Source organism: Zonotrichia leucophrys, chromosome 22 (genome assembly GCF_028769735.1).
Source record: "Zonotrichia leucophrys gambelii isolate GWCS_2022_RI chromosome 22, RI_Zleu_2.0, whole genome shotgun sequence".
NCBI classification, from domain to species: domain Eukaryota; kingdom Metazoa; phylum Chordata; class Aves; order Passeriformes; family Passerellidae; genus Zonotrichia; species Zonotrichia leucophrys.
In genome coordinates, this window is record NC_088191.1 from 4,384,094 (window position 1) to 4,409,266 (window position 25,173).

The following is a 25,173-nucleotide window of genomic DNA, read 5'->3' on the forward strand; positions in this document are numbered from 1 at the left end:
TGGCCACTCAGGAACTCCAGAGCTCCTGAGGAATGAAGGCTCTCAAGCAAGGCAGGATTTGAAAAACCAATAAAAATACCCCAAATAATCCCTTGGAAATCCCAAATATTTTCCAGATTGAATTCCAGTAAATTTTCAGGGATAATCAGCAAAGATTTGGCCAATCAGGATTTGAAAATGCAACAAAAACACCCCGGAAATCCCAAATATTTTCCAGATTCAACTGCATTAGACGAATTCCTAAATATTTTCCAGATTCAGTTCCATTAGAAGAAATCCTAAATATTTCCCAGATTGAATTCCAGTAATTTTTCTGGGATAATCAGGAAATATCTGGCCCATCATGAGGCCAGAGGAACAAAGGAATATTCCAGAAGAACAAAGAAATATTCTTTTCCTGAGGAATGAAGGCTCTCAAGCAAAGCAGGATTTGAAAAAAATAATTTAAAAATACCCCAAATAATCCCTTGGAAATTCTAAATATTTTCCAGATTCAACTCCATTAAATTTCCAGGGATAATCAGCAAAGATTTGGCCAATCAGGATTTGAAAAAGCAACAAAAACACCCCAAGTCTTCCCTTGGAAATCCCAAATATTTTCCAGATTCAACTGCATTAGAGGAATTTCTAAATATTTTCCAGATTCAGCTCCATTAGAGGAAATCCTAAATATTTCACAGATTGAATTCCATTAAATTTTCAGGGATAATCAGAAAATATCTGGCCCATCAGGAGCTCCAGATCTCACACTCCAGATCTCCTGAGGAATAAAGGTTCTCAAGGAAAGCAGGATTTGAAAAAGCAACCAAAATTCTCCCAATCATCCCCTGGAAATCCCAAATATTTTCCAGATTCAATTCCATTAAAGGAAATCCTAAATATTGTCCACATTGAATTCCAGTAAATTGTAAATTTTCAGGGATAATCAGCAAACATTTGGCCAATCAGGATTTGAAAAAGCAACAAAAACACCCCAAATCTTCCCTTGGAAATCCCAAATATTTTCCAGATTCAACTGCATTAGGAGAAATCCTAAATATTTTCCAGACTGAATTCCAGTAATTTTTCTGGGATAATCAGGAAATATCTGGCCCATCATGAGGCCAGAGGAACAAAGGAATATTCCAGAAGAACAAAGAAATATTCTTTTCCTGAGGAATAAAGGCTCTCAAGCAAAGCAGGATTTGAAAAAATAATTTCAAAATACCCCAAATAATCCCTTGGAAATTCTAAATATTTTCCAGATTCAATTCCATTAAATTTTCAGGGATAATCAGCAAAGATTTGGCCAATCAGGATTTGAAAATGCAACAAAAACCCCCCAAGTATTCCCTTGGAAACCCCAAATATTTTCCAGATTCAACTACATTAGAGGAATTTCTAAATATTTTCCAGATTCAGTTCTATTAGAGGAAATCCTAAATATTTCCCAGATTGAATTCCAGTAATTTTTCAGGGATAATCAGGAAATATTTGGCCCATCAGGAGGCCAGAGGAACAAAGGAATATTCCAGAAGAACAAAGAAATATTCTTTTCCTGAGGAATAAAGGCTCTCAAGCAAAGCAGGATTTGAAAAAATAATTTCAAAATACCCCAAATCATCCCCTGGAAATCCCAAATATTCCCAGACCCTCTCCCAAGGCTCACCCACCTTCCTGCTTGCCAGAAATCACCTCAGCGTGGGAGTCAGAGAAGAGGAAATCGAAGTGCACGGGGATGTCGGTCAGCAGATCCTCCAGGATGGCTTTCTGCTGGCTGCAAAATTCCACCAAAAATCCGATTAAAGCAATCCCAAAAAACCTGGAGCTGTGCAAGCTGGAAATATCCTTGATCCAGCCCCTCTGGAGTGCAGGAAGGAGAGTTAGGAGATGAAATCATGGAGAAATTCCATGTTTTTCCCAGTACCTGGCTTGATTTTCATCATCACATTTTCCTGTTGTTGTCCCATGGAAAATCTTTTCCCTCCTGCCCCATTCCACATTTAAACTCCTGCAAACCAATCCCAAAACACCCTGGAGTTCTTCCACACTCACAGCATGGAAATACCCTTTATCCAGCCACGTTTCAGTGCAGGAAGCAGAGTTAGGAGATGAAATCATGGAGAAATTCCATGCTTTTCCCAGTACCTCAACTGATTTTCATCACCACCTCATCCTGCTGCTGTCCCATGGAAAATCCTCTCTCTCCTGCCCCATTCCAGATTTAAACTCCTGCAAACCAACCCCAAAACACCCTGGAGTTCTTCCACACTCACAGCATGGAAATATCCTTTATCCAGCCACTCTGGAGTGCAGGAAGCAGAGTTAGGAGAGGAGACAATGGAGAAATTCCACGTTTCTCCCAGTACCTGGCTTGATTTTCATCACAAGGATTTCCTGCATTCTTTCCCATGGAAAATCCTCTCCTCCTGCCCCATTGGGACTCAAACTCCTGCAAACCAACCCCAAAAAACCTGGAGCTTTCCATGCTGGAATATCCTTTATCCAGCCACTCTGGAGTGCAGGAAGCAAAGTCAGGAGATGAAATGGAGAAATTCCATGTTTTTCCCAGCACCTGGCTTGATTTTCATCATCAATTTTCCTGTTGCTTCCCATGGAAAATCCTCTCCCTCCTGCCCCATTCCACATTCAAACTCCTGCAAACCAACCCAAAACACCTGGAGCTGTTCCACATCACAGCATGGAAATATCCTTTATCCAGCCACTCTGGAGTGCAGAGAGTTAGGAGAGGAATCATGGAGAGTTTCAACATTCCACGTTTTCCCAGTACCTGGCTTGATTTTCATCACAATGAATTTCCTGTTGCTGTCCCATGGAAAATCTCTCTCGTCCTGCCCCATTCGATTAAACTCCTGCAAACCAACCCAAAAATCCTGGAGCTCTTCAACACCTCAACATGGAAATATCCTTTATCCAGCCACTCTGGAGTGCAGGAAGCAGAGTTAGAGATGAATATATGGAGAAATTCCACATTTTTCCCAGTACCTGGTTTGATTTGCATCACAATGAGTTTCCTGTTCTTTTCCCATGGAAAATCTCTTCTCTCCTGCCCATTCCACACTCAAACTCCTGCAAACCAAATCCCAAAGAAACCTGGAGCTGTTCCAGCTGGAAATATCCTTTATCCAGCCACTCATGGAGCGCAGAGTTAGGAGAGGAAACCATGGAGGAATTCCCACACGGAGCTGACTTTTCCCAGTATCTGGATTGATTTTCATCACAACATCTTCCTGTTTCTTTCCTATGGAAAATCTTCTCTCTCCTACCCCATTTGTGACTCAAACTCCTGCAAACCAATCCCAAAACACCCTGGAGTTCTTCCACACTCACAACAGGGAAATATCCTTTATCCAGCCACTCTGGAGTGCAGGAAGCAAAGTTAGGAGATGAAATCATGGAGAAATTCCATGTTTTTCCCAGTACCTGGCTTGATTTTCATCACCACGGGTTTCCTGCATCTTTCCCATGGAAAATCTTTTCCCTCCTGCCCCATTCCACACTTAAACTCCTGTAAACCAATCCCAAAGAAACCTGGAGCTGTTCCATGCTGGAAATATCCTTTATCCAGCCACTCTGGAGTGCAGAGTTAGGAGAGGAAACCATGGAGGAATTCCCACATGGAGCTGACTTTTCCCAATACCTTTCCCAGTACTTTCCCCAAGACTGATTCTCATCCTGTCCCATGGATTCTCTCCCTCCTGCCCCATTCCAGTCTTAAAAATTCCCTGCAAACCAAATCCCAAAAAGCCCTGGAGTTGTTCCACACTCACAACATGGAAATATCCTTTATCCAGCCACTCTGGAGTGCAGGAAGCAGAGTTAGGAGAGGAAATCATGGAGAAATTCACGTTTTTCCCAGTCCCTGGCTTGATTTTCATCACAATGAGTTTCCTGCATCTTTCCCATGGAAAATCCTCTCCCTCCTGCCCCATTCCACATTTAAACTCCTGCAAACCAATCCCAAAACACCCTGGAGCTGTTCCACACCCACAACAGGGAAATATCCTTTATCCAGCCACTCATGGAGCGCAGAGTTAGGAGAGGAAACCATGAAGGAATTTCCACACGGAGCTGACTTTTCCCAATACCTTCCCCAGTACTTTCCCCAAGACTGATTCTCATCCTGTCCCATGGATTCTCTCCCTCCTGCCCCATTCCAGTCTTAAAAATTCCCTGCAAACCAAATCCCAAAAAGCCCTGGAGTTGTTCCACACTCACAACATGGAAATATCCTTTATCCAGCCACTCTGGAGTGCAGGAAGCAGAGTTAGGAGATGAAATCATGGAGAAATTCCATGTTTTTCCCAGTACCTGGCTTGATTTTCATCACAATGAGTTTCCTGTTGCTGTCCCATGGAAAATCCTCTCCCTCCTGCCCCATTCCAGACTTAAACTCCTGCAAACCAATCCCAAAGAAACCTGCAGCTCTTCCACCTGGAAATTTCCCTTATCCAGCCACTTTGAAGTGCAGGAAGCACAGTTTGGAGAGGAAATCATGGAGAAATTCCAAGTTTGTGCCAGCACCTTGTTTGACTTTGATCACCACCTTTTCCTGTTGCTGTCCCATGGAAAATCCTCTCCCTCCTGCCCCATTCCATATTCAAACTCCTGCAAACCAACCCCTAAAAATCCTGGAGCTGTTCCACACTCACAGCATGGAAATATCCTTTATCCAGCCATTCTGGAGTGCAGGAAGCAGAGTTAGGAGAGGAGATAATGGAGAAATTCCACGTTTCTCCCAGCACCTGGCTTGATTTTCATCACCACGGGTTTCCTGCATCTTTCCCATGGAAAATCTTTTCCCTCCTGCCCCATTTGGGACTCAAACTCCTGCAAACCAATCCTAAAAATCCCCTGGAGTTGTTCCACACTCACAGCATGGAAATATCCTTTATCCAGCCACTCTGGAGTGCAGGAAGCAGAGTTAGGAGATGAAATCATGGAGAAATTCCATGTTTTTCCCAGTACCTGGTTTGATTTTCATCACAATGAGTTTCCTGCATCTTTCCCATGGAAAATCTTTTCCCTCCTGCCCCATTCCACATTTAAACTCCTGCAAACCAATCCCAAAGAAACCTGGAGCTCTTCCACACTCACAACATGGAAATATCCTTTATCCAGCCACTCTGGAGTGCAGGAAGCAGAGTTAGGAGAGGAAATCATGGAGATTTTCAAATTCCACATTTCTCCCAGTACCTGGCTTGATTTTCATCACAATGAATTTCCTGTTGCTGTCCCATGGAAAATCCTCTCCCTCCTGCCCCATTCCACATTTAAACTCCTGCAAACCAATCCCAAAACACCCTGGAGCTGTTCCACACCCACAACAGGGAAATATCCTCTATCCAGCCACTCTGGAGTGCAGGAAGCAAAGTCAAGAGATGAAATCATGGAGAAATTCCATGTTTTTCCCAGTACCTGGCTTGATTTTCATCACAATGAGTTTCCTGCATCTTTCCCATGGAAAATCCTCTCCCTCCTGCCCCATTCCACATTCAAACTCCTGCAAACCAACCCCAAAAAATCCTGGAGCTCTTCAACACTCACAGCATGGAAATATCCTTTATCCAGCCACTCTGGAGTGCAGGAAGCAGAGTTAGGAGATGAAATCATGGAGAAATTCCACATTTCTCCCAGTACCTGGTTTGATTTTCATCACCACGGGTTTCCTGCATCTTTCCCATGGGAAATCTTTTCCCTCCTGCCCCATTCCACATTTAAACTCCTGCAAACCAAATCCCAAAGAAACCTGGAGCTGTTCCAACTCACAACATGGAAATATCCTTTATCCAGCCATTCTGGAGTGCAGGAAGCAAAGTCAGGAGATGAAATCATGGAGAAATTCCATGTTTTTCCCAGCACCTGGCTTGATTTTCATCACCACCTTTTCCTGTTGCTGTCCCATGGAAAATCCTCTCCCTCCTGCCCCATTCCAGACTTAAACTCCTGCAAACCAATCCCAAAGAAACCTGGAGCTGTTCCATGCTGGAAATATCCTTTATCCAGCCATTCTGGAGTGCAGAGTTAGGAGAGGAAATCATGGAGATTTCAAATTCCATGTTTGTCCCTGTACCTGGCTTGATTTTCATCACAATGAGTTTCCTGTTGCTTTCCCATGGAAAATCCTCTCCCTTCTGCCCCATTTGGGACTCAAACTCCTGCAAACCAATCCCAAAGAAACCTGGAGCTGTTCCATGCTGGAAATATCCTCTATCCAGCCACTCTGGAGTGCAGGAAGCGCGGCTGGGACGCAGCTGGAATTCCCAAGAAGCCAAGCAGGGATCGCTCACCTCTCGGGCAGGACCCGCATGCCCGCCGTGCACAGGATGTACAGAGGAGTCTCCTTGTGCTTGGAGCGCGGCACGTGCGCGGCAGCGAAGCTCAGCAGGGGCGAGATGTAATCGCTGACCTTGTCGGGAGAGCCGGCAAACTCCGAAATTCCTGCACAGCACAGGGGGAGAGCAACGGCTGCAGCTGCAGCACTGCCGGGGAAACGGGCTGGGATTGTGGGGAGCCACGAGGAGGGGAGGAATGAGGAACCTGAGCCATGCTCTCAGAAAGCTGATTCATTATTATGATATATTACACTATATTACATCATATTATATTACATTTATATTGTATCATATCATATGACATTATACTATATTATATTACATTAACTAACTATATTATATCACGTTATATATCACATTAAATAATATCATAAATATATTTTTGTTATCATACGTATTATGCTGTACTAAATTATACTAAAGAACTGTATATTCATATATTATATTATATATATATACAGTAAATAGCTATTATACACAAGTAAATTAATAATTTACATTGATTATATATATATATACACTAATTAATCATATTATATTACATTATATATGTATTATATATGAATTATATATATATATATTACATTAACTATATACTATCTACAGAAAGGATACTTACAGAATGCTAAAAAGATAATAATGAAAACTGTTATGTTACATTATATTATAGAATGCTACAGTAAACTATACTAAAGAATAGTGTACTATTCATATATTATATTATATATAGTATAAATAGTATATAGTATACAGTATATATATTATATACATACTATAGTATATAATATATATATTATACTATTATATATATACTATAGTATACAGTATATATATATTTATATTATATATATATATATCATATCACTACATTACATTATACTACCGTATATAATATCATTAATATAATACATTAATATATAATATCATATTGTATATCATATCATATTATGCTATACTAGATTATACTAAAGAACAGTATATTCATATATTATATGATATATATACAGTATATATAGCATACTAATAATAATATTCATATATTATATGTATATAATATAATACATAATATTCATATATATAATATAAATAATAACATTAATCTTCATATATATATATATATAGTAAGTATATCATACTATATACTATCTACAGAAAGGATACTTACAGAATGCTAAAAACATAATAATGAAAATTGTAATGTTACATTATATTATAGAATGCTACAGTAAACTATACTAAAGAATAGTGCACTATTCATATATTATATTATATATAGTATAAATATATTATATACTATATTATATCATATATATAATTAATAATATAATATATATATTATACCTATCATATATCTTATAGTATACAGTAAATATATATATTATATTATATGATATATATACAGTATATATAGCATACTAATAATAATATTCATATATTATATGTATATAATATAATACATAATATTCATATATATAATATTATAATATAATAACATAATATTCCTATATATATATAGTACACTATTCATACTATATACTATCTACAGAAAGGATACTTACAGAATGCTAAAAAGATAATAGTAAAAACTTGTTACATTACGTTATATTATAGAATGCTACAGTAAAGTATACTAAAGAACAGTATACTATTCATATATTATATTATATATAGTAAAATATATAAATATATTTTAATTATATATATAGTTATAATATATCATATAATATATACTACAATATATTATTATTATATATAATATAATAGTATACTATTATAATATATACATATATAATATTATATACTATTATATATGTATTACATATATATATACATATACTACATTCATATACTATATAATATTATATATATATTTATATAGTATACTATTCATACTATATATCAATACCACCTTTTCCTGTTCCTGTCCAATGGAAAATCCTCTCCCTCCTGCCCCATTCCAGACTTAAACTCCTGCAAACCAACTCCAAAGAAACCTGGAGTTGTCCCATGCCGGAAATTTCCCTTATCCTGCCCCTTTGGAGCGCAGGAATCAGAGTTAGGAGAGAAAATCATGGAGAAATTCCACGTTTTTGCCAGTACCTGGTTTGATTTTCATCACCACGGGTTTCCTGGAGCTGTCCCTCATCTGCTGGATGTCCAGCAGCCTGTGGGGACAGCACCTGCCTTATCCACAGAAAATCCTCTCCCTGCTGCCTATTTCAGACTTTAACCTCCACAAAACCCCCTGCAAACCAACCCCAAAGAAACCTGGACTTGTTCCACACTGACAACATGGAAATATCCTTTATCCAGACCCTTTGGAGTGCGGGAAGGAGAGTTAGGAGAGGAAAGCCTGGAGGAATTCCCACGTGGAGCTGACTTTTCCCAGTACCTGGATTGATTCTCATCACCACCTTTTCCTGTTCCTGTCCAATGGAAAATCCTCTCCCTCCTGCCCCATTCCAGACTTAAACTCCTGCAAACCAACTCCAAAGAAACCTGGAGTTGTTCCATGCTGGAAATTTCCCTTATCCTGCCCCTTTGGAGCGCAGGAATCAGAGTTAGGAGAGAAAATCATGGAGAAATTCCACGTTTTTGCCAGTACCTGGTTTGATTTTCATCACCACGGGTTTCCTGGAGCTGTCCCTCATCTGCTGGATGTCCAGCAGGTCCTTGGGGTTGCCGTTGTGCCGGGGCCAGCAGTACACGAACACCCTGGAGCCGCTGCTGCCGCAGTCAACCACGATGCCGTAGCTCAGGTTGGGGTTCCCGGTGTCCGTGGCCTCCGTGTCCCTCACCCTGGCCAGGTACCTGGGCAAAATGGGAACTGCTGCAGGGAATTCTGCTCCCTGTGATTCAGAACCCAGAAAATTCCTCTGGATGCCCTGGAGGGCTCAAGACCTTGGCACAGAGTCACAAACACCTGAGCCTTTGATTTCAGCCCATGGAAACAATTCCCAACTTTGGGTGAGGAGTTCCAAGCCACAAGAGTTTGAGTAGAATGAGAGTGAATTCGTCACAGGGTGAAAATGGAGAATTTTGGGGGTTTTAGAATGGGCAAAATGGGAACTGCTGCAGGGAATTGCTGCAGGGAATTCTGCTCCCTGTGTGTCAGAACCCAGAAAATTCCTCTGGATGCCCTGGAGGGCTCAAGACCCTGGCAGGGGCTCAGAGACCTTGGCACAGAGTCACAAACACCTGAGCCTTTGATTTCAGCCCATGGAAACAATTCCCAACTTTGGGTGAGGAGTTCCAAGCCACAAGGGTTTGAGTAGAATGACAGTGAATTCGTCACAGGGTGAAAATGGAGAATTTTGGGGGTTTTAGAATGGGCAAAATGGGAACTGCTGCAGGGAATTCTGCTCCCTGTGATTCAGAACCCAGAAAATTCCTCTGGATGCCCTGGAGGGCTCAGGACCCTGAGGGGACTCAGAGACCTTGGCACAGAGTCACAAACACCCGAGCCTTTGATTTCAGCCCATGGAAACAATTCCCACCTTTGGGTGAGGAGTTCCAAGCAACAAAGGTTTGAGTAAAATGACAGTGAATTTGGCACTGGGTGAAAATGGAGAATTTTGGGGATTTTAGAATGGGCAAAATGGGAACTGCTGCAGGGAATTGCTGCAGGGAATTCTGCTCCCTGTGATTCAGAACCCACAAAATTCCTCTGGATGCCCTGGAGGGCTCAGAGACCTTGGCACAGAGTCACAAACACCCGAGCCTTTGATTTCAGCCCATGGAAACAATTCCCAACTTTGGGTGAGGAGTTCCAAGCCACAAGGGTTTGAGTAGAATGAGAGTGAATTCGTCACAGGGTGAAAATGGAGAATTTTGGGGGTTTTAGAATGGGGGTTCAAGAGGCAAAATGGAGGAATCTGGGCATGTCCAGCCTTTCTCCTTTTTCTTCTTCTTCTTGTCCTCCATCCTCTGCTGTGATTGGATTTTGGATTGGTTTAGAGCAGAGACAGACTGTCTAACACAGGTGATGGGTATTGGGAAATTATTGTAAATAAAGCACAGGTAGTTCTTGGTATAAAAAGCCAACAGCACCCCAAGGGCAGGGACTGTGCCACAGCCCGACCTGCTGGACAGATCACAGCAGCTCAGAGACAGAATGGAACAGATGAGAGAAAATAAACAACCTTGAGAATGAGAGCCAAGCTCCTGTGGAAGCTCCTGTCCCAGGGCTGGACTTGCTGTGGATCAGGAGCAGAGCAGCGCTTCCCCTTTCCTCAAAAGCTCCATTTCATTCTTTTCCATGGAATTCTTTCCTTTTTTTTCCAGGGAATTCTTTCCCTCTTTTCCCATGCAATTCCCTCTCTTTTACCTCTGCAATCTCTCATCCCAGGCTTGGCCATACTTGCTGCAGATCAGGAGCCAGGACACACCTGTGACTGTTCCTCCTTCCTTCAGGTTCCACTCCCTGCTTCCCACAGAATTCCTTCCTCCATTCCCCCAGGCTCCACTTCCTGTTTTCCATTGAAATATTTCCCTTTTTTCCCGGAATTCTTTCCCTCTTTTGCCATGGAATTCCCTCAGCTGTGGAATCCCCCATCCCACACTCAGCTGTGCTTGCTGGAATCAGGAGCAGGGAGCAGAACAGCCTTTCCCCTTTCCCCAAAGCTCCATTTCCATTCCCATGGATTCCCTCCCCTCTCACCTCTGGAATCTCCCATCCCAGGCTCGGTATTTCCTGTGGATCAGGAGCAGAGCAGCCTTTCCCCATTCCCTGTTTCCCGTGGAATTCTGTGCCCTCTCACCTCTGGAATCTCCCGCTGTCCCAGGCACAGTGCTTGGGCAGATCAGGAGCAGGGGCAGAGCAGCATTTCCCCTTTCCCTGTTTCCTATGGAATTCCTGCTCCTCCCACCTGTGGAATTTCCCTTCCCAGGTACTCGGTGCTTGCCATGGATCACGAGCAGAGCAGCATTTCCCTATTCCCAGTTTCCCATGGAATTCTCTCCCTCTCACCTGTGGAATTTTCCTCCCAGGAGCAGGGAGCAGAGCAGCATTTCCCCATTCCCCCAGGCTCCATTTCCCCATTCCCAAGGATTCCCTGCTCTCTCACCTGTGGAATCTCCCGCTGTCCCGGTTCCTGCCCTGCACCACGAGCAGGGAGCAGAGCAGCATTTCCCCATTCCCCCAGAGTTCCATTCCCAGTTTTCCATGGATTCCCTGCCCTCTCACCTCTGGAATCTCCCATCCCGGTGCCTGCCCTGCACCACCAGCAGGGAGCAGAGCAGCGTTTCCCCATTCCCAAGGATTCCCTCCATTTCCATGGAATTCTCTCCCTCTCACCTGTGGAATTTCCTGTCCTCGATCACCAGCAGGGAGCAGAGCAGCATTTCCCCATTCCCCCATTCCCCATTTCCTTGTTTTCCATGGATTCCCTGCCCTCTCACCTGTGGAATTTCCCGTCCCAGGCGCGGTGCTTGCCGCGGACCAGCAGCAGAGCAGCATTTCTCCTTTCCCCCAGACTCCACTTCTCTGTTTTCCATGGATTCCCTGCTCTCTCACCTGTGGAATCTCCCATCCCGGTGCTTCCCCCGCACCACCAGCAGGGTTCCCCCATTCCCATTCCCTGTTTTCCATGGATTCCCTGCTCTCTCTCTCACCTGTGGAATTTCCTGCATCCCGGTTCCTGCCCCGCACCACCAGCAGGGAGCAGAGCAGCATTTCCCCATTCCCCCAGGCTCCATTTCCCCATCCCCAAGGATTCCCTGCTCTCTCACCTCTGGAATCTCCCATCCCGGTGCCTGCCCTGCCCCACCAGCAGGGAGCAGAGCAGCATTTCCCCATTCCCAAGGATTCCCTGCTCTCTCACCTCTGGAATTTCCCATCCCGGTGCTTGCCCTGGATCACCAGCAGGGAGCAGAGCAGCGTTTCCCCATTCCCATTCCCTGTTTTCCATGGATTCCTTCCCATCTTACCTGTGGAATCTCCCGCTGTCCCAATGCCTGCCCCAGATCACCAGCAGGGAGCAGAGCAGCATTTCCCCATTCCCCCAGGCTCCATTCCCCCATTCCCATTCCCTGTTTTCCAAGGATTCCGTGCTCTCCCTCTCACCTGTGCAATTTCCCATCCTGGTGCCTGCCCCGCACCACCAGCATGGAGCAGAGCAGCGTTTCCCCATTCCCATTCCCTGTTTTCCATGGATTCCCTGCTCTCTCTCTCACCTGTGCAATTTCCCATCGCGGTGCTTGCCCCGCACCACCAGCAGGGAGCAGAGCAGCATTTCCCCATCCCCATTCCCTGTTTTCCATGGATTCCCTCCCCTCTCACCTGTTTAATTTCCCATCGCGGTGCCTGCCCCGTACCACCAGCAGGGTTCCCCCATTCCCATTCCCTGTTTTCCATGGATTCCTCGCTCTCTCTCTCACCTGTGCAATTTCCCATCGCGGTGCTTGCCTCGCACCACCAGCAGGGAGCAGAGCAGCATTTCCCCATCCCCAAGGATTCCCTACTCTCTCTCTCTCACCTCTGGAATTTCCCATCCCAGTTCCTGCCCCGCACCACCAGCAGGGAGCAGAGCAGCATTTCCCCATTCCCATTCCCTGTTTTCCATGGATTCCCTCTCTCTCACCTGTTTAATCTCCCATCGCGGTGCTTGCCCCGCACCACCAGCAGGGAGCAGAGCAGCATTTCCCCATCCCCATTCCCCATTTTCCATGGATTCCCTCTCCCTCTCACCTGTGCAATTTCCCATCCCGGTGCCTGCCCCGCACCACCAGCAGGGAGCAGAGCAGCATTTCCCCATTCCCATTCCCTGTTTTCCATGGATTCCCTGCTCTCCCTCTCACCTGTGCAATTTCCCGTCCCGGTGCTTCCCCCGCACCACCAGCAGGGAGCAGAGCAGCGTTTCCCCATTCCCCTTCTCTGTTTTCCATGGATTCCCTCTCTCTCACCTGTGGAATTTCCCGTCCCGGTGCTTCCCCCACACCACCAGCAGGGAGCAGAGCAGCGTTTCCCCATTCCCCCATTCCCCATTCCCTGTTTTCCATGGATTCCCTGCTCTCTCTCTCACCTGTGCAATTTCCCATCGCGGTGCTTCCCCCGCACCACCAGCAGGGAGCAGAGCAGCATTTCCCCATTCCCAAGGATTCCCTGCTCTCTCTCTCACCTGTGCAATTTCCCATCGCGGTGCTTGCCCCGCACCACCAGCAGGGAGCAGAGCAGCAGCGCCGCCGCGGCCGCGGCCGCCCCCAGGAGCAGCAGCTGCCGCAGGGACGCGTTCAGGACGCGGGGACAGCCCACGGGAGAGAGGCTGAAGTGCCACGAGGCCGGGAGCAGGCACGAGATGCTGATCCTGGAACGCCAAGGGAGAAACGAGCGGATTGAGGGACGGATTTGGTGCTAAAAGCGGGAAAAAATTCCTGCCTGGGAGGTGGGGAGGGGCTGGGATGGGATTCTGAGGAGTGGGAGTGCCTGGGAGTGAGGCTGAGGAGGATGGAAGGACTCAGGAGGATGGAAGGATCCCATGGGATTTGTGGGTTTGAGGCTGAGGAGGATGGAAGGATCCCTTGGGATTTGTGGGTTGGGGCTGAGGAGGATGGAAGGATCCCTTGGGATTTGTGGGTTTGAGGCGGAGGAGGATGGAAGGATCCCTCGGGATTTGTTGAGTTTGGGGCTGAGGAGGATGGAAGGATCCCTTGGGATTTGTGGCTTTGGGGCTGAGGAGGATGAAGGATCCATGGGATTTGTGGGTGTAGGGCTGAGGAGGATGGAAGGATCCCATGGGATTTGTGGGTTAGGGCTGAGGAGGATGGAAGGATCCCATGGGATTGTGGGTTAGGGCTGAGGAGAATGGAAGGATCCCTTGGGATTTGTGGGTTGGGCTGAGGAGGATGGAAGGATCCATGGGATTTGTGGGTTAGGGCTGAGGAGGATGGAAGGATCCCTTGGGATTTGTGGGTTTGGGCTGAGGAGGATGGAAGGACTGAGGAGGATGGAAGGATCCCTTGGGATTTGTGGGGTTGGGGCTGAGGAGGATGGAAGGATCCCTTGGGATTTGTGGGTTGGGGCTGAGGAGGATGGAAGGATCCCTTGGGATTTGTGGGTTTGGGGCTGAGGAGGATGGAAGGATCCCATGGGATTTGCTGGGTTTGGGGCTGAGGAGGATGGAAGGATCCCATGGGATTTGTGGGTTTGGGGCTGAGGAGGATGGAAGGATCCCTTGGGATTTGCTGGGAGTGAGGCTGAGGAGGATGGAAGGATCCCATGGGATTTGTGGGTTGGGGCTGAGGAGGATGGAAGGATCCCTTGGGATTTGCTGGGTTGGGGCTGAGGAGGATGGAAGGATCCCATGGGATTTGTGGCTTTGGGGCTGAGGAGGATGGAAGGATCCCTTGGGATTTGTGGGTTTGGGGCTGAGGAGGATGGAAGGATCCCTTGGGATTTGTGGGTTTGGGGCTGAGGAGGATGGAAGGATCCCTTGGGATTTGTGGGTTTGGGGCTGAGGAGGATGGAAGGATCCCTTGGGATTTGTGGGTTGGGGCTGAGGAGGATGGAAGGATCCCTTGGGATTTGTGGGTTTGGGGCTGAGGAGGATGGAAGGATCCCATGGGATTTGCTGGGTTGGGGCTGAGGAAGATGGAAGGATCCCATGGGATTTGCTGGGAGTGGGGCTGAGGAGGATGGAAGGATCCCATGGGATTTGCTGGGTTTGGGGCTGAGGAGGATGGAAGGATCCCATGGGATTTGTGGGTTTGAGGCTGAGGAGGATGGAAGGATCCCATGGGATTTGTGGGTTGGGGCTGAGGAGGATGGAAGGATCCCTTGGGATTTGTGGCTTTGGGGCTGAGGAGGATGGAAGGATCCCTTGGGATTTGTGGGGTTGGGGCTGAGGAGGATGGAAGGATCCCTTGGGATTTGCTGGCTTTGAGGCTGAGGAGGATCCCATGGGATTTGTGGGTTGGGGCTGAGGAGGATGGAAGGATCCCTTGGGATTTGCTGGGTTTGGAGCTGCAGCTCCTTTTTATCTCCCGGCTTTCTTTCGAAATTTCAGGAAAATTAGAGGCAGGAAGGAGGGAAAAGCCTGGCTTGGGATTCAGGGAATGGAAATCTGGGGATGATCCTGGAGAAATCTTTTAGGAGCTCAGGTCAGTTCCCCATGGCCTGAAGGGGCTCCAAGAGAGCTGGAAAGGGACAAAGGATGGAGGGATGGGACACAGGGAATGGCTCCCAGTGCCACAGGGCAGGGATGGATGGGAGATTGGGACGGAATTCCTGCCTGGGAGGGTGAGGAGGGGCTGGGATGGGATTCCCAGGGAGCTGGGGCTGCCCCTGGATCCTGGCAGTGCCCAAGGCCAGGCTGGAGCAATCTGGGACAGGGGGAGCTGTCCCTGCCCTGGCAGGGGTGGGATGATCCTGAAGGGCCCTTCCAACCCCACCCAACCAAATCCAGGGTTCTGCCGTGGATTGAGAGGGCTCAGGACACCATTCCCATGCTGGAATTCCTGATTAGGTTCCCTGTCCTTCCCTCCAAAGCCTTTCCAGGTTATCCCACAGTTCCTCTGGGATCCTTACCTGCCCATTGTGGGATGGGGCAGCAGCAGGAGCTGTGGAGCCTCAGCCGGTGACCTCGGAGGGGTCTGGAACATCTGAGCTCCCCTGGGCCATCCCTGCTCTGCTCCTGAGGGGAAAGCAAGGCAGCTGATTCCCTGGGACAGCCCTGAGGGAGCTGATTCCCTTCCCTTCCCTTCCCTTCCCTTCCCTTCCCTTCCCTTCCCTTCCCTTCCCTTCCCTTCCCTTCCCTTCCCTTCCCTTCCCTTCCCTTCCCTTCCCTTCCCTTCCCTTCCCTTCCCTTCCCTTCCCTTCCCTTCCCTTCCCTTCCCTTCCCTTCCCTTCCCTTCCCCGGGTAAGGAATTGAGGAACCCAAAGGAAAACAGGGATCCAGAGGGGATGGAAGCTCTGAATGCCCCCTGGCTGGGCTGGGATTCCCAGAGGAGCCGGGGCTGCCCCTGGATCCTGGGAGGTGCCGGGCTTGGGGCTCGATGGGATTTCAGGTCCTGTTTCAGGTCCTGTTTCAGGTCCTTCCCAGCCAAAGCATCCCGGGATTCCGGGACCCCAAGCACCAGCAGAACTCCAAAGGAGCCAAGGAAATGCGGGAATTCAGCCCGGGGACGCAGCCGGGGCCGGCCCTCCCTCCCCGCCCCAGGGGACATCCCGAGCCAGGGAGCGGAGACGGAGGGGTCAGAGAACACCGGGATGGGGAACAACGGGGTGAGGGAAAGGGATGGAGGGAATCGGTGGAGGGAAACAATGGGATGGGGAACCCGGGTGAGGAAACAACGGGTGGGAAACACCGGGATGAGGAAACAACGGGGTGAGGAAACAACGGGGTGAGGGAATAACGGGATGGGGGAATGGGATGAGGGAAACAGGACGAGAGAACGGGATCAGGGAATGCTCGGGGGGGGCCGGGATGGAGAGAACAGGGTGAGGGAAAGGGATGAGAGAATGGAACGGAGGCAAGGACGAGGAAGGGATGGAGAAGGGCCACGGAGCGGAAGGAGCTGGTGCAGCTCCCCACGGCCGCCACCATCCCGCAGGGCTCAGCTCGGCTCCCCCCGAACCCCGCGGCGATCCTGGTCCCGTTCCCGATCCCATTCCCAGTCCCGACCCCAATCCCATTCCTATTCCCGGTCCCATTATCGAACCCATTTTCATTCCCGTTCCCATTCTATTCCCACTCCCTTTCCCATTCCCGACCCCATTCCCATTCTCATTCCCATTCCTCAGTCCCGCTCCCATTCCCATTCCCGCTCCGGATCCCGTTCCCGTTCCCATTCCCATCCCCATCCCCATTTCCATTCCCGTTCCCGATCCCATTCCATTTCCGTTCCCATTCCCGTCCCCGTCCCCATTCCCGATCCCATTCCATTCCCGTCCCCATTCCCGATCCCATTCCTTCCGTCCCGTCCCATTCCCATCCCATTCCATTCCCGTCCCCATTCCCGTTCCCGTCCCCATTCCCGTTCCCATTCCATTCCCGTCCCCATTCCCGTCCCCGTCCCCATTCCCAATCCCATTCCATTCCCGTTCCCATTCCATTCCCGTTCCCATTCCATTCCCGTTCCCGATCCCATTCCATTCCCGTTCTCATTCCCGTTGTCCCCCCCCCCCACCTCTCCCCCAACTTCACCTCCCGGGCCGCCCCATGGCAACGGGCCCCACGCCACTTCCGGGTGCGCCGCCGGACGTGACGCAGAGCGCGCTGACGTCACGGCGGGGGCCGAGAGGGGATTCCCCGAGGGCGTGGCTTTGGGGGCGTGGCCAATGGGAGGGGGCGTGGCCAGGGGAGCCGCGAGCGCCGCCGGTAAAACCGGGCAGAAATCGCTATAAAAACAGTTAACGGCAACAATAGAAATTTGTGGGTAAAAATAGGCCAAAATTGAGAAATATATAAAATTCCTAGCTATAAATGTGTCAATATTTTGAAATATATTAAATTTCTAGCTAAAAATGTGTTAATATTTGGAAATATATTTATTTTATAGCTATTAATGTGTTACTATTTTGAAATATATAAAATTTATACTTATAAATGTGTCAATATTTTGATATATGAAATATATATAGCTATGAGTGTGTCAATATTTTGAAATACAATAAATTTCTAGCTATAAATGTGTTACTATTTTGAAATATATGAAATTTATACTTTTAAATGGGTCAATATTTTGAAATATATAAAAACATAGCTTTAAATGTGTCAATATTTTGAAATATATTAAGTCTATAGCTAAAAACATGTCAATATTTTGAAATGTATTAAATATATAGCGATAAAAGCATCAGTGTTTTGAAATAAACTTACACATGTGTAAATATTTTGAAATATATTAAATTTATATCTATAACTGTGCCAATATTTTGAAATATATAAAATTTGTGCTTATAAATGTGTCAATATTTTGAAATTTATTAAATTTATAACGATCAAAGGGTCAATGTTTTGAAATAAACTTATACATGTGTCAATAGTTTGGAATAAATTCAATTTATAGCTATCACTATGCAGATATTTTGAATTATATTGTTATATATATCCAATGGTTTTAGCAGCTCTAATAAATATCTCGATATTTAGGAGCTAACGAATAAATACATTAATTTTATTTTTAAAAAAACAAGGAAGGGGAGGAAATTCCATGGGGAGAAAGGGAATTCTCCTGCGTTTTGCCACTGAGCGGCAGCACCGCCTGTGCCCGCTCCGGGATCCCGCTGGAGAAATGGAAAAGTTTCTCCTGGGCAGGATGAGGTGGGAAAAATGGGAATAAAATCGGGAATTTGCAGGGAAAGCGGGGCTGGGGGTGGAGACGAATTTGGGGTGGGAAATTATCCCAGGGAGGGGAGGGGAAAAGGAAAGGGGAAGGGAAAAGGGAATAAGGGAAAGGAAAAGGGAAAGGAAAAATTGAAGGAATAAGGAAAGGGGAAAGGGAAAGGAAAAATTGAAGGAATAAGGAAAGGGGAAAGTAAGAAAGGAATAAAAGGGGAAAAAATGAAAAAGGAAAAGGAAGAAGGAAAGGAAAAGAAGATAGAAAAGGGAAAGTTAAAAGATAAGGAAAGGGAAGGCAAAGGAAAAGAGAATGAAAAAGGGAAGGGGAAAGGAAAAAGGAAAGTTGAAAAGAGAAGGGAAAGGGGAATGGAATAAGGAAAATAAAAGGGAAAGGGAAAAGATAAGAAAAAAAAGGAATGGAATAAGGAAAGGAAAGGGGAAAGGAAAGGTGAAGAGAGAAAGGAAGGGAAAGGAATAATGAAAGGAAAAAGGAAAGGAGAAAGGAATAAGGAAAAGGGAAGGGGGAAAGGAAAAAAAAAGGGGAACAAAATAAGGAAAGGGGAAAGGAAAATGAAGAGAGAAAGGGGAAAGGAAAAAGTGAATGGGAAAGGGGAAATTGAAAGAATAAGGAAAGGGAAAAAGGAAAAGGAAAGAATAAGGAAAGGAGAAAGGAAAGTTGAAAAGAGAAGGGAAAGAGGAAAGGAATAAGGAAAAGGGAAGGGCAAAGGAAAAAGAGAAGGAAAAAAGGGAAGGGGAAAGGAAAAAGGAAAGTTGAAAAGAGAAGGGAAAGGGGAATGGAATAAGGAAAATAAAAGGGAAAGGGAAAAGATAAGAAAAAAAAGGAATGGAATAAGGAAAGGTGAAGAGAGAAAGGAAGGGAAAGGAATAATGAAAGGAAAAAGGAAAGGAGAAGGAATAAGGAAAAGGGAAGGGGGAAAGGAAAAAAAAAGGGGAACAAAATAAGGAAAGGAAAAAGGAAAGGGGAAAGGAAAAATGAAGAGAGAAAGGGAAAGGAATAAGGAAAGGAAAAAGAAAAGTAATAATGAAAGGGGAAAGGAAAAAGGGAAGGAATGGGAAAGGAAAAAAGGAAGGGGAAAGGAATAAGAAAAGGGGAAAGGAATAAGGAGAGGAGAAGGAATAAGGGAAGGGGAAGGAAGGGAAAAGGGAACGAGTGGAACGGAACAGGGCCAAGGTCTCTCAGTCCCCAGTGGCTCTGCCCAGGTGTGGCAGGGGGAGTTTGTCCAACCCCACTCAGGGCAATGCGGGACAGCCCGGGCCGATCCGGGCTGGGCACGGCGGGGTGGGGGAGCAGCGTTTGGGGTTTCTGCGAGGGGGAATCACCCCTGGGACACGGCCAGGGCACTGCTGTGCCCTCACGGGCTCCCTGGGACACGGCCAGGGCACTGCTGAGCCCTCACGGGCTCCTCTGGGACACGGCCGGGCCATTGCTGTGCCCTCACGGGCTCCCCTGGGACACGGCCAGGCCATTGCTGTGCCCTCACGGGCTCCCTGGGACACGGCCAGGGCACTGCTGTGCCCTCACGGGCTCCCCTGGGACACGGCCAGGCCATTGCTGTGCCCTCACGGGCTCCCTGGGACACGGCCGGGGCACTGCTGTGCCCTCACGGGCTCCCCTGGGACACGGCCAGGGCACTGCTGAGCCCTCACGGGCTCCCCTGGGACAAGGCCAGACCATTGCTGTGCCCTCACGGCCTCCCCTGGGACGCGGCTGGGCCATTGCCGAGCCCTCACGGGCTCCCAGTGCTGTGCCCTCATGGGCTCCCCTGGGACACGGCCAGGGCACTGCTGAACCCTCACGGGCTCCCTGGGACACGGCCGGGCCATTGCCGAGCCCTCACGGGCTCCCTGGGACACGGCCAGGGCACTGCTGTGCCCTCACGGGCTCCCTGGGACACGGCCGGGCCATTGCTGTGCCCTCACGGGCTCCCCGGGACACGGCCAGGGCACTGCTGAACCCTCACGGGCTCTCTGGGACACGGCCAGGGCACTGCTGAACCCTCACGGGCTCCCTGGGACACGGCCAGGGCACTGCTGTGCCCTCACGGGCTCCCTGGGACACGGCCAGGCCGCTGCTGTGCCCTCACGGGCTCCCCTGGGACACGGCCAGGCCACTGCTGGGCCCTCACGGGCTCCCCTGGGACACGGCCGGGCCATTGCCGAGCCCTCACGGGCACCCCTGGGACACGGCCGGGGCACTGCTGAGCCCTCACGGGCACCCCTGGGACACGGCCAGGCCATTGCTGAGCCCTCACGGGCTCCCTGGGACACGGCCAGGCCATTGCTGTGCCCTCACGGGCTCCCTGGGACACGGCCGGGGCACTGCTGAGCCCTCACGGGCACCCCTGGGACACGGCCGGGCCATTGCTGTGCCCTCACGGGCTCCCAGTGCTGTGCCCTCACGGGCTCCCCGGGACACGGCCAGGGCACTGCTGTGCCCTCACGGGCTCCTCTGGGACACGGCCGGGCCATTGCTGTGCCCTCACGGGCTCCTCTGGGACACGGCCGGGCCATTGCTGTGCCCTCACGGGCTCCCTGTCCCTGCCTGGGGCCGCTGCACCCTGCGGGGATCCCATGGGGTGGCCGGGGTGTGCGGGAGCAGGGGAGGGGGCTGGAAGGGTCTCCTGTTACAAACAGGTCAGAAACTGCTGTAAAGTCGTTGATAGATTGTCGCCCTGATATTTTAAGATTTTCTAAGCCTTCTGATGTTTATATTCTTGGATCCTGGAATGGGTCCCATCCGTCCATCCTTTGTCCCAAGTCCCTGTCCAGCTCTCCTGGAGCCCCTTTACGCTCGGGGGAACTGCCATAAAATCTCCCCAGACTTTTTCCTTTTCCTTTCTTTTTCCTCCTCTCCTCTCCTCTCCTCTCCTCTCCTCTCCTCTCCTCTCCTCTCCTCTCCTCTCCTCTCCTCTCCTCTCCCCTCCCCTCCCCTTTCTTTTCCCTTCCCTTCCTTCATCCCAGACCAGGTTTTTCCCCTCCTTTCTGCCTCTAATTGTGCTGATTTCTGGATACAAAGCCAGGACAAGCCCAGCAGCTCCACCTCTGCCCGGTGCCACCAATCCCTCCCAAAATCACCTCCAGCTGCGCCTCCCATTGTTCCCCCAGGGCTCCAAACCAGAAAGGCGAGTTGGGGAAAAAAAAACAAAACAACCAAACCAAACCAAAACAATTTAGGTGCAGGAAATAATCCCAAAGCAGCTTTAATTACACACGGCGGCTCTGCCTCTCCCTGTGCCCTGCTCGGGGAGGGGAATGAGGTCAGGTTATGTGAGCGCTGAAAGGGAATTCAGAAATTCCGGCAGTCACACCTTGAACTGGGGGGGCTGAGCTCCAGCGCTGCCTTTTCCCATGCTGGGATGGTTTGGGGCTGGAAAAACCCCTGGAGAACATCAGGGCTCGGCTCTTGGCGATTTCTCTCTTTGCGGGTGACGCTGCACAAAATCCCGTGGGTGAAAGCGATCCCTGGGTGACTCAGGCACGAAGGGGAAAGTTCAGGGAATTTGGTTAAAGCTGGGAATGATCCTGCTCTGCCTACATTCAAAACATCAAATTCTGATGGGCTCCACCAATTTTTGGGGGGCTAAAATGTGCATTAATCCCTACCCAGAGCAGGAATTTCTGTTTTCTGTGATTTTCCAGCCCCAATCCCATTCCAACACCATTCCTGGATTCCACACCTTTCCCTCAAAGCTGCACAAAGTCAGAGGGGCTGGAGCTGCCCCTTCCCATGCTGGGATGGTTTGGGGCTGGAAAACCCCCTGGAGAACATCAGGGCTCGGCTCTTTGCGATTTCTCTCTTTGCGGGTGACGCTGCACAAAATCCCGGCGGTGAAAGCGATCCCTGGGTGACTCAGGCACGAAGGGGAAAGTTCAGGAATGTGGGTAAAGCTGGGAATGATCCTGCTCTGCCTACACACCCAAATTGTTTCGTTCTGATGGGCTCCAGCACTTTTTTGGGGTTAAAATGTGCATTAATCCTGATCCTGAGCTTGTGGCAGAGCAGGAATTTCTGTTTTCCATGATTTTCCTGCCCCAATCCCAGCACCAGCACCTCAAATTCATTAATCCCTAACCCTGAGCTTGTGGCAGAGCAGGAATTCCTGTTTTCTGTGATTTTCCAGCCCCAATCCCAACAGCAGCACCTCAAATTCATTAATCCCTAACCCTGAGCTTGTAGCAGAGCAGGAATTTCTGTTTTCCGTGATTTTCCAGCCCCAATCCCATTCCAACACCATTCCTGGATTCCACACCTTTCCCTCAAAGCTGCACAAAGTCAGAGGGATTGGAGCTCCCTGCCTGGCTCTGCTGGGCTCCAGCACTTTTTGGGAGCTAAAATGTGCATTAATCCCTACCCAGAGCAGGAATTTCTGTTTTCTGGGATTTTCCAGCCCCAATCCCAACACCAGCACCTCAAGTTCATTAATCCCTAACCCTGAGCTTGTGGCAGAGCAGGAATTTCTGTTTTCTGTGAATTTCCAGCCCCAATCCCAACAGCAGCACCTCAAATTCATTAATCCCTAGCCCTGAGCTTGTGGCAGAGCAGGAATTCCTGGTTTTTGTGATTTTCCAGCACTGATCCCAACACCAGCATTATTCCCTGCCCTGAGCTTGTGGCAGAGCAGGAATTTCTGTTTTCTGGGATTTTCAGCCCCAATCCCAGCACCAGCACCCCAAGTTCATTAATCCCTAACCCTGAGTTTGTGGCAGAGCAGGAATTTCTGTTTTCTGCCATTTTCCAGCCCCAATCCCAGCACCAGCACCCGAAATTCATTAATCCCTAACCTTGATCTTGTAGCAGAATAGGAATTCCAGTTTTCCATGATTTTCCAGCCCCAATCCCAACAGCAGCACCTCAAGTTCATTAATCCCTAACCCTGAGCTTGTGGCAGAGCAGGAATTTCTGTTTTCTGTGAATTTTCCAGCCCCAATCCCAGCACCAGCACCTCAAATGCATTAATCCTTATCCCGAGTTTGTAGCAGAGCAGGAATTTCTGTTTTCTGTGATTTTCCTGCCCCAATCCCAGCACCAGCACCCGAAATTCATTAATCCCTAACCCTGAGCTTGTAGCAGAACAGGAATTCCAGTTTTCCATGATTTTCCAGCCCCAATCCCAACAGCAGCTCCTCCCTGAGGTTTCAGAGCAGGAGCTGCTGCTCCCAAAGTGGGTCAGGCCAGCCCGAAGACAAAACAGAATTGTTTGTTTGTATTCCTGGGGTTTGCAAATGTAAAGATAAAAACAAATTAACTGGGACACGTCAGGTTTCCAAGCAGATGAATCTCCCTGGATCCCCATTCCATGGAAAATCCAGGCTGGATCCATTTCCAGGGATGGGGCTGGGACAGAGCTCCAGACTTGGGGTTAAATTTGGATTTTGGGGCAGGGAAAGAGGGGCAGACTTGGGGTTAAATTTGTATTTTGGGGGTGGGAAAGAGCTCCAGACTTGGGGTTAAATTTGTAATTTGGGGCTGAGAAAGAGGGGCAGACTTGAGGTTAAATTTGTAATTTTGGGGGTGGGAAGGAGTTACAGACTTGGGGTTAAATTTGTATTTTGGGGCTGACAAAAAGCTTCAGACTCAGAGTTAAATTTGTATTTTGGGGCTGAGAAAGAGGTGCAGACTTGGGGTTAAATTTGTATTTTGGGGGTGGGAAAGAGCTGAAGATTCAGGGTTAAATTTGTATTTTGGGGGTGGGAAAGAGGGGCAGACTTGGGGTTAAATTTGTATTTTTGGGGTTGAGAAAGAGCTCCAGACTTGGGGTTAAATTTGTATTTTAGGGCAGGGAAAGACCTGAAGATTCAGGGTTAAATTTGTATTTTGGGGCTGGGAAAGAGGGGTAGACTTGGAATTAAATTTGTAATTTTGGGGCTGGGAAGGAGTTACAGACTTGGGGTTAAATTTGTATTTTGGGGCTGGGAAAGAGCTGAAGATTCAGGATTAAATTTGTATTTTGGGGCTGGGAAAGAGTTACAGAGTTGGGGTTAAATTTGTATTTTAGGGCAGGGAAAGAGCTCCAGACTTGGGGTTAAATTTGTATTTTGGGGCAGGGAAAGAGGGGAGACTTGGGGTTAAATTTGTAATTTTGGGGGTGGGAAAAAGCTCCAGACTTGGGGTTACATTTGTATTTTGGGGCTGGGAAAGAGCTGAAGATTCAGGATTAAATTTGTATTTTGGGGCTGAGAAAGAGCTCCAGACTTGGGGTTAAATTTGTATTTTTGGGGCATTTTGGGTGTTTTTAAGGAAGGATGTGCTGGAATGGGCTGCTCTGTGTCCCGTGGGATGGGGAATTTATTCCCACATGGAATCTGTCTTTCCTATGAGGATCTGGCACCCAAACTTGCCAAAAAAAAGCTGTGAGGACACAAAATTCCAGCTGCAAATAAAACTAAAACCAAATCCACCATTTCTATTTGCTGTGATCCCTCTTCTAAAACCTTTATAAAATGCCACAAACCAGGGAATTTTCCTTTCCACATTAAAAATCCTGGCATGGTTTGGGTTGGTCCCACTGCCCCGGGGTGCTCCAGGACACTTCCACAGA

The 25,173-nt window shown here is 48.1% G+C and overlaps 1 protein-coding gene across 3 annotated transcripts in view; it reads right to left on the minus strand.

Moving 5' to 3' along the window:
• ENTPD4 (ectonucleoside triphosphate diphosphohydrolase 4) overlaps window positions 1-17,525 on the minus strand; it is a 38,836-nt gene extending 21,311 nt beyond the window's left edge. For 2 of the 3 annotated variants that reach the window (XM_064731198.1, XM_064731197.1), the window contains exons 1-6: window positions 17,477-17,525; window positions 15,859-15,964; window positions 13,454-13,639; window positions 8,941-9,146; window positions 6,291-6,441; window positions 1,653-1,756 (exon numbers count right to left, since the gene is read on the minus strand). In XM_064731198.1, the coding sequence (XP_064587268.1) occupies window positions 1,653-1,756; window positions 6,291-6,441; window positions 8,941-9,146; window positions 13,454-13,639; window positions 15,859-15,932 (721 nt within the window). In that variant the 5' untranslated portion in view covers window positions 15,933-15,964; window positions 17,477-17,525. Of the gene's footprint in view, window positions 1-1,652; window positions 1,757-6,290; window positions 6,442-8,940; window positions 9,147-12,399; window positions 12,451-13,453; window positions 13,640-15,858; window positions 15,965-17,476 lie in introns of those variants that run through there. The other variant, XM_064731199.1, reaches the window with a different exon arrangement.
• Window positions 17,526-25,173: the final 7,648 nt, after the last annotated feature.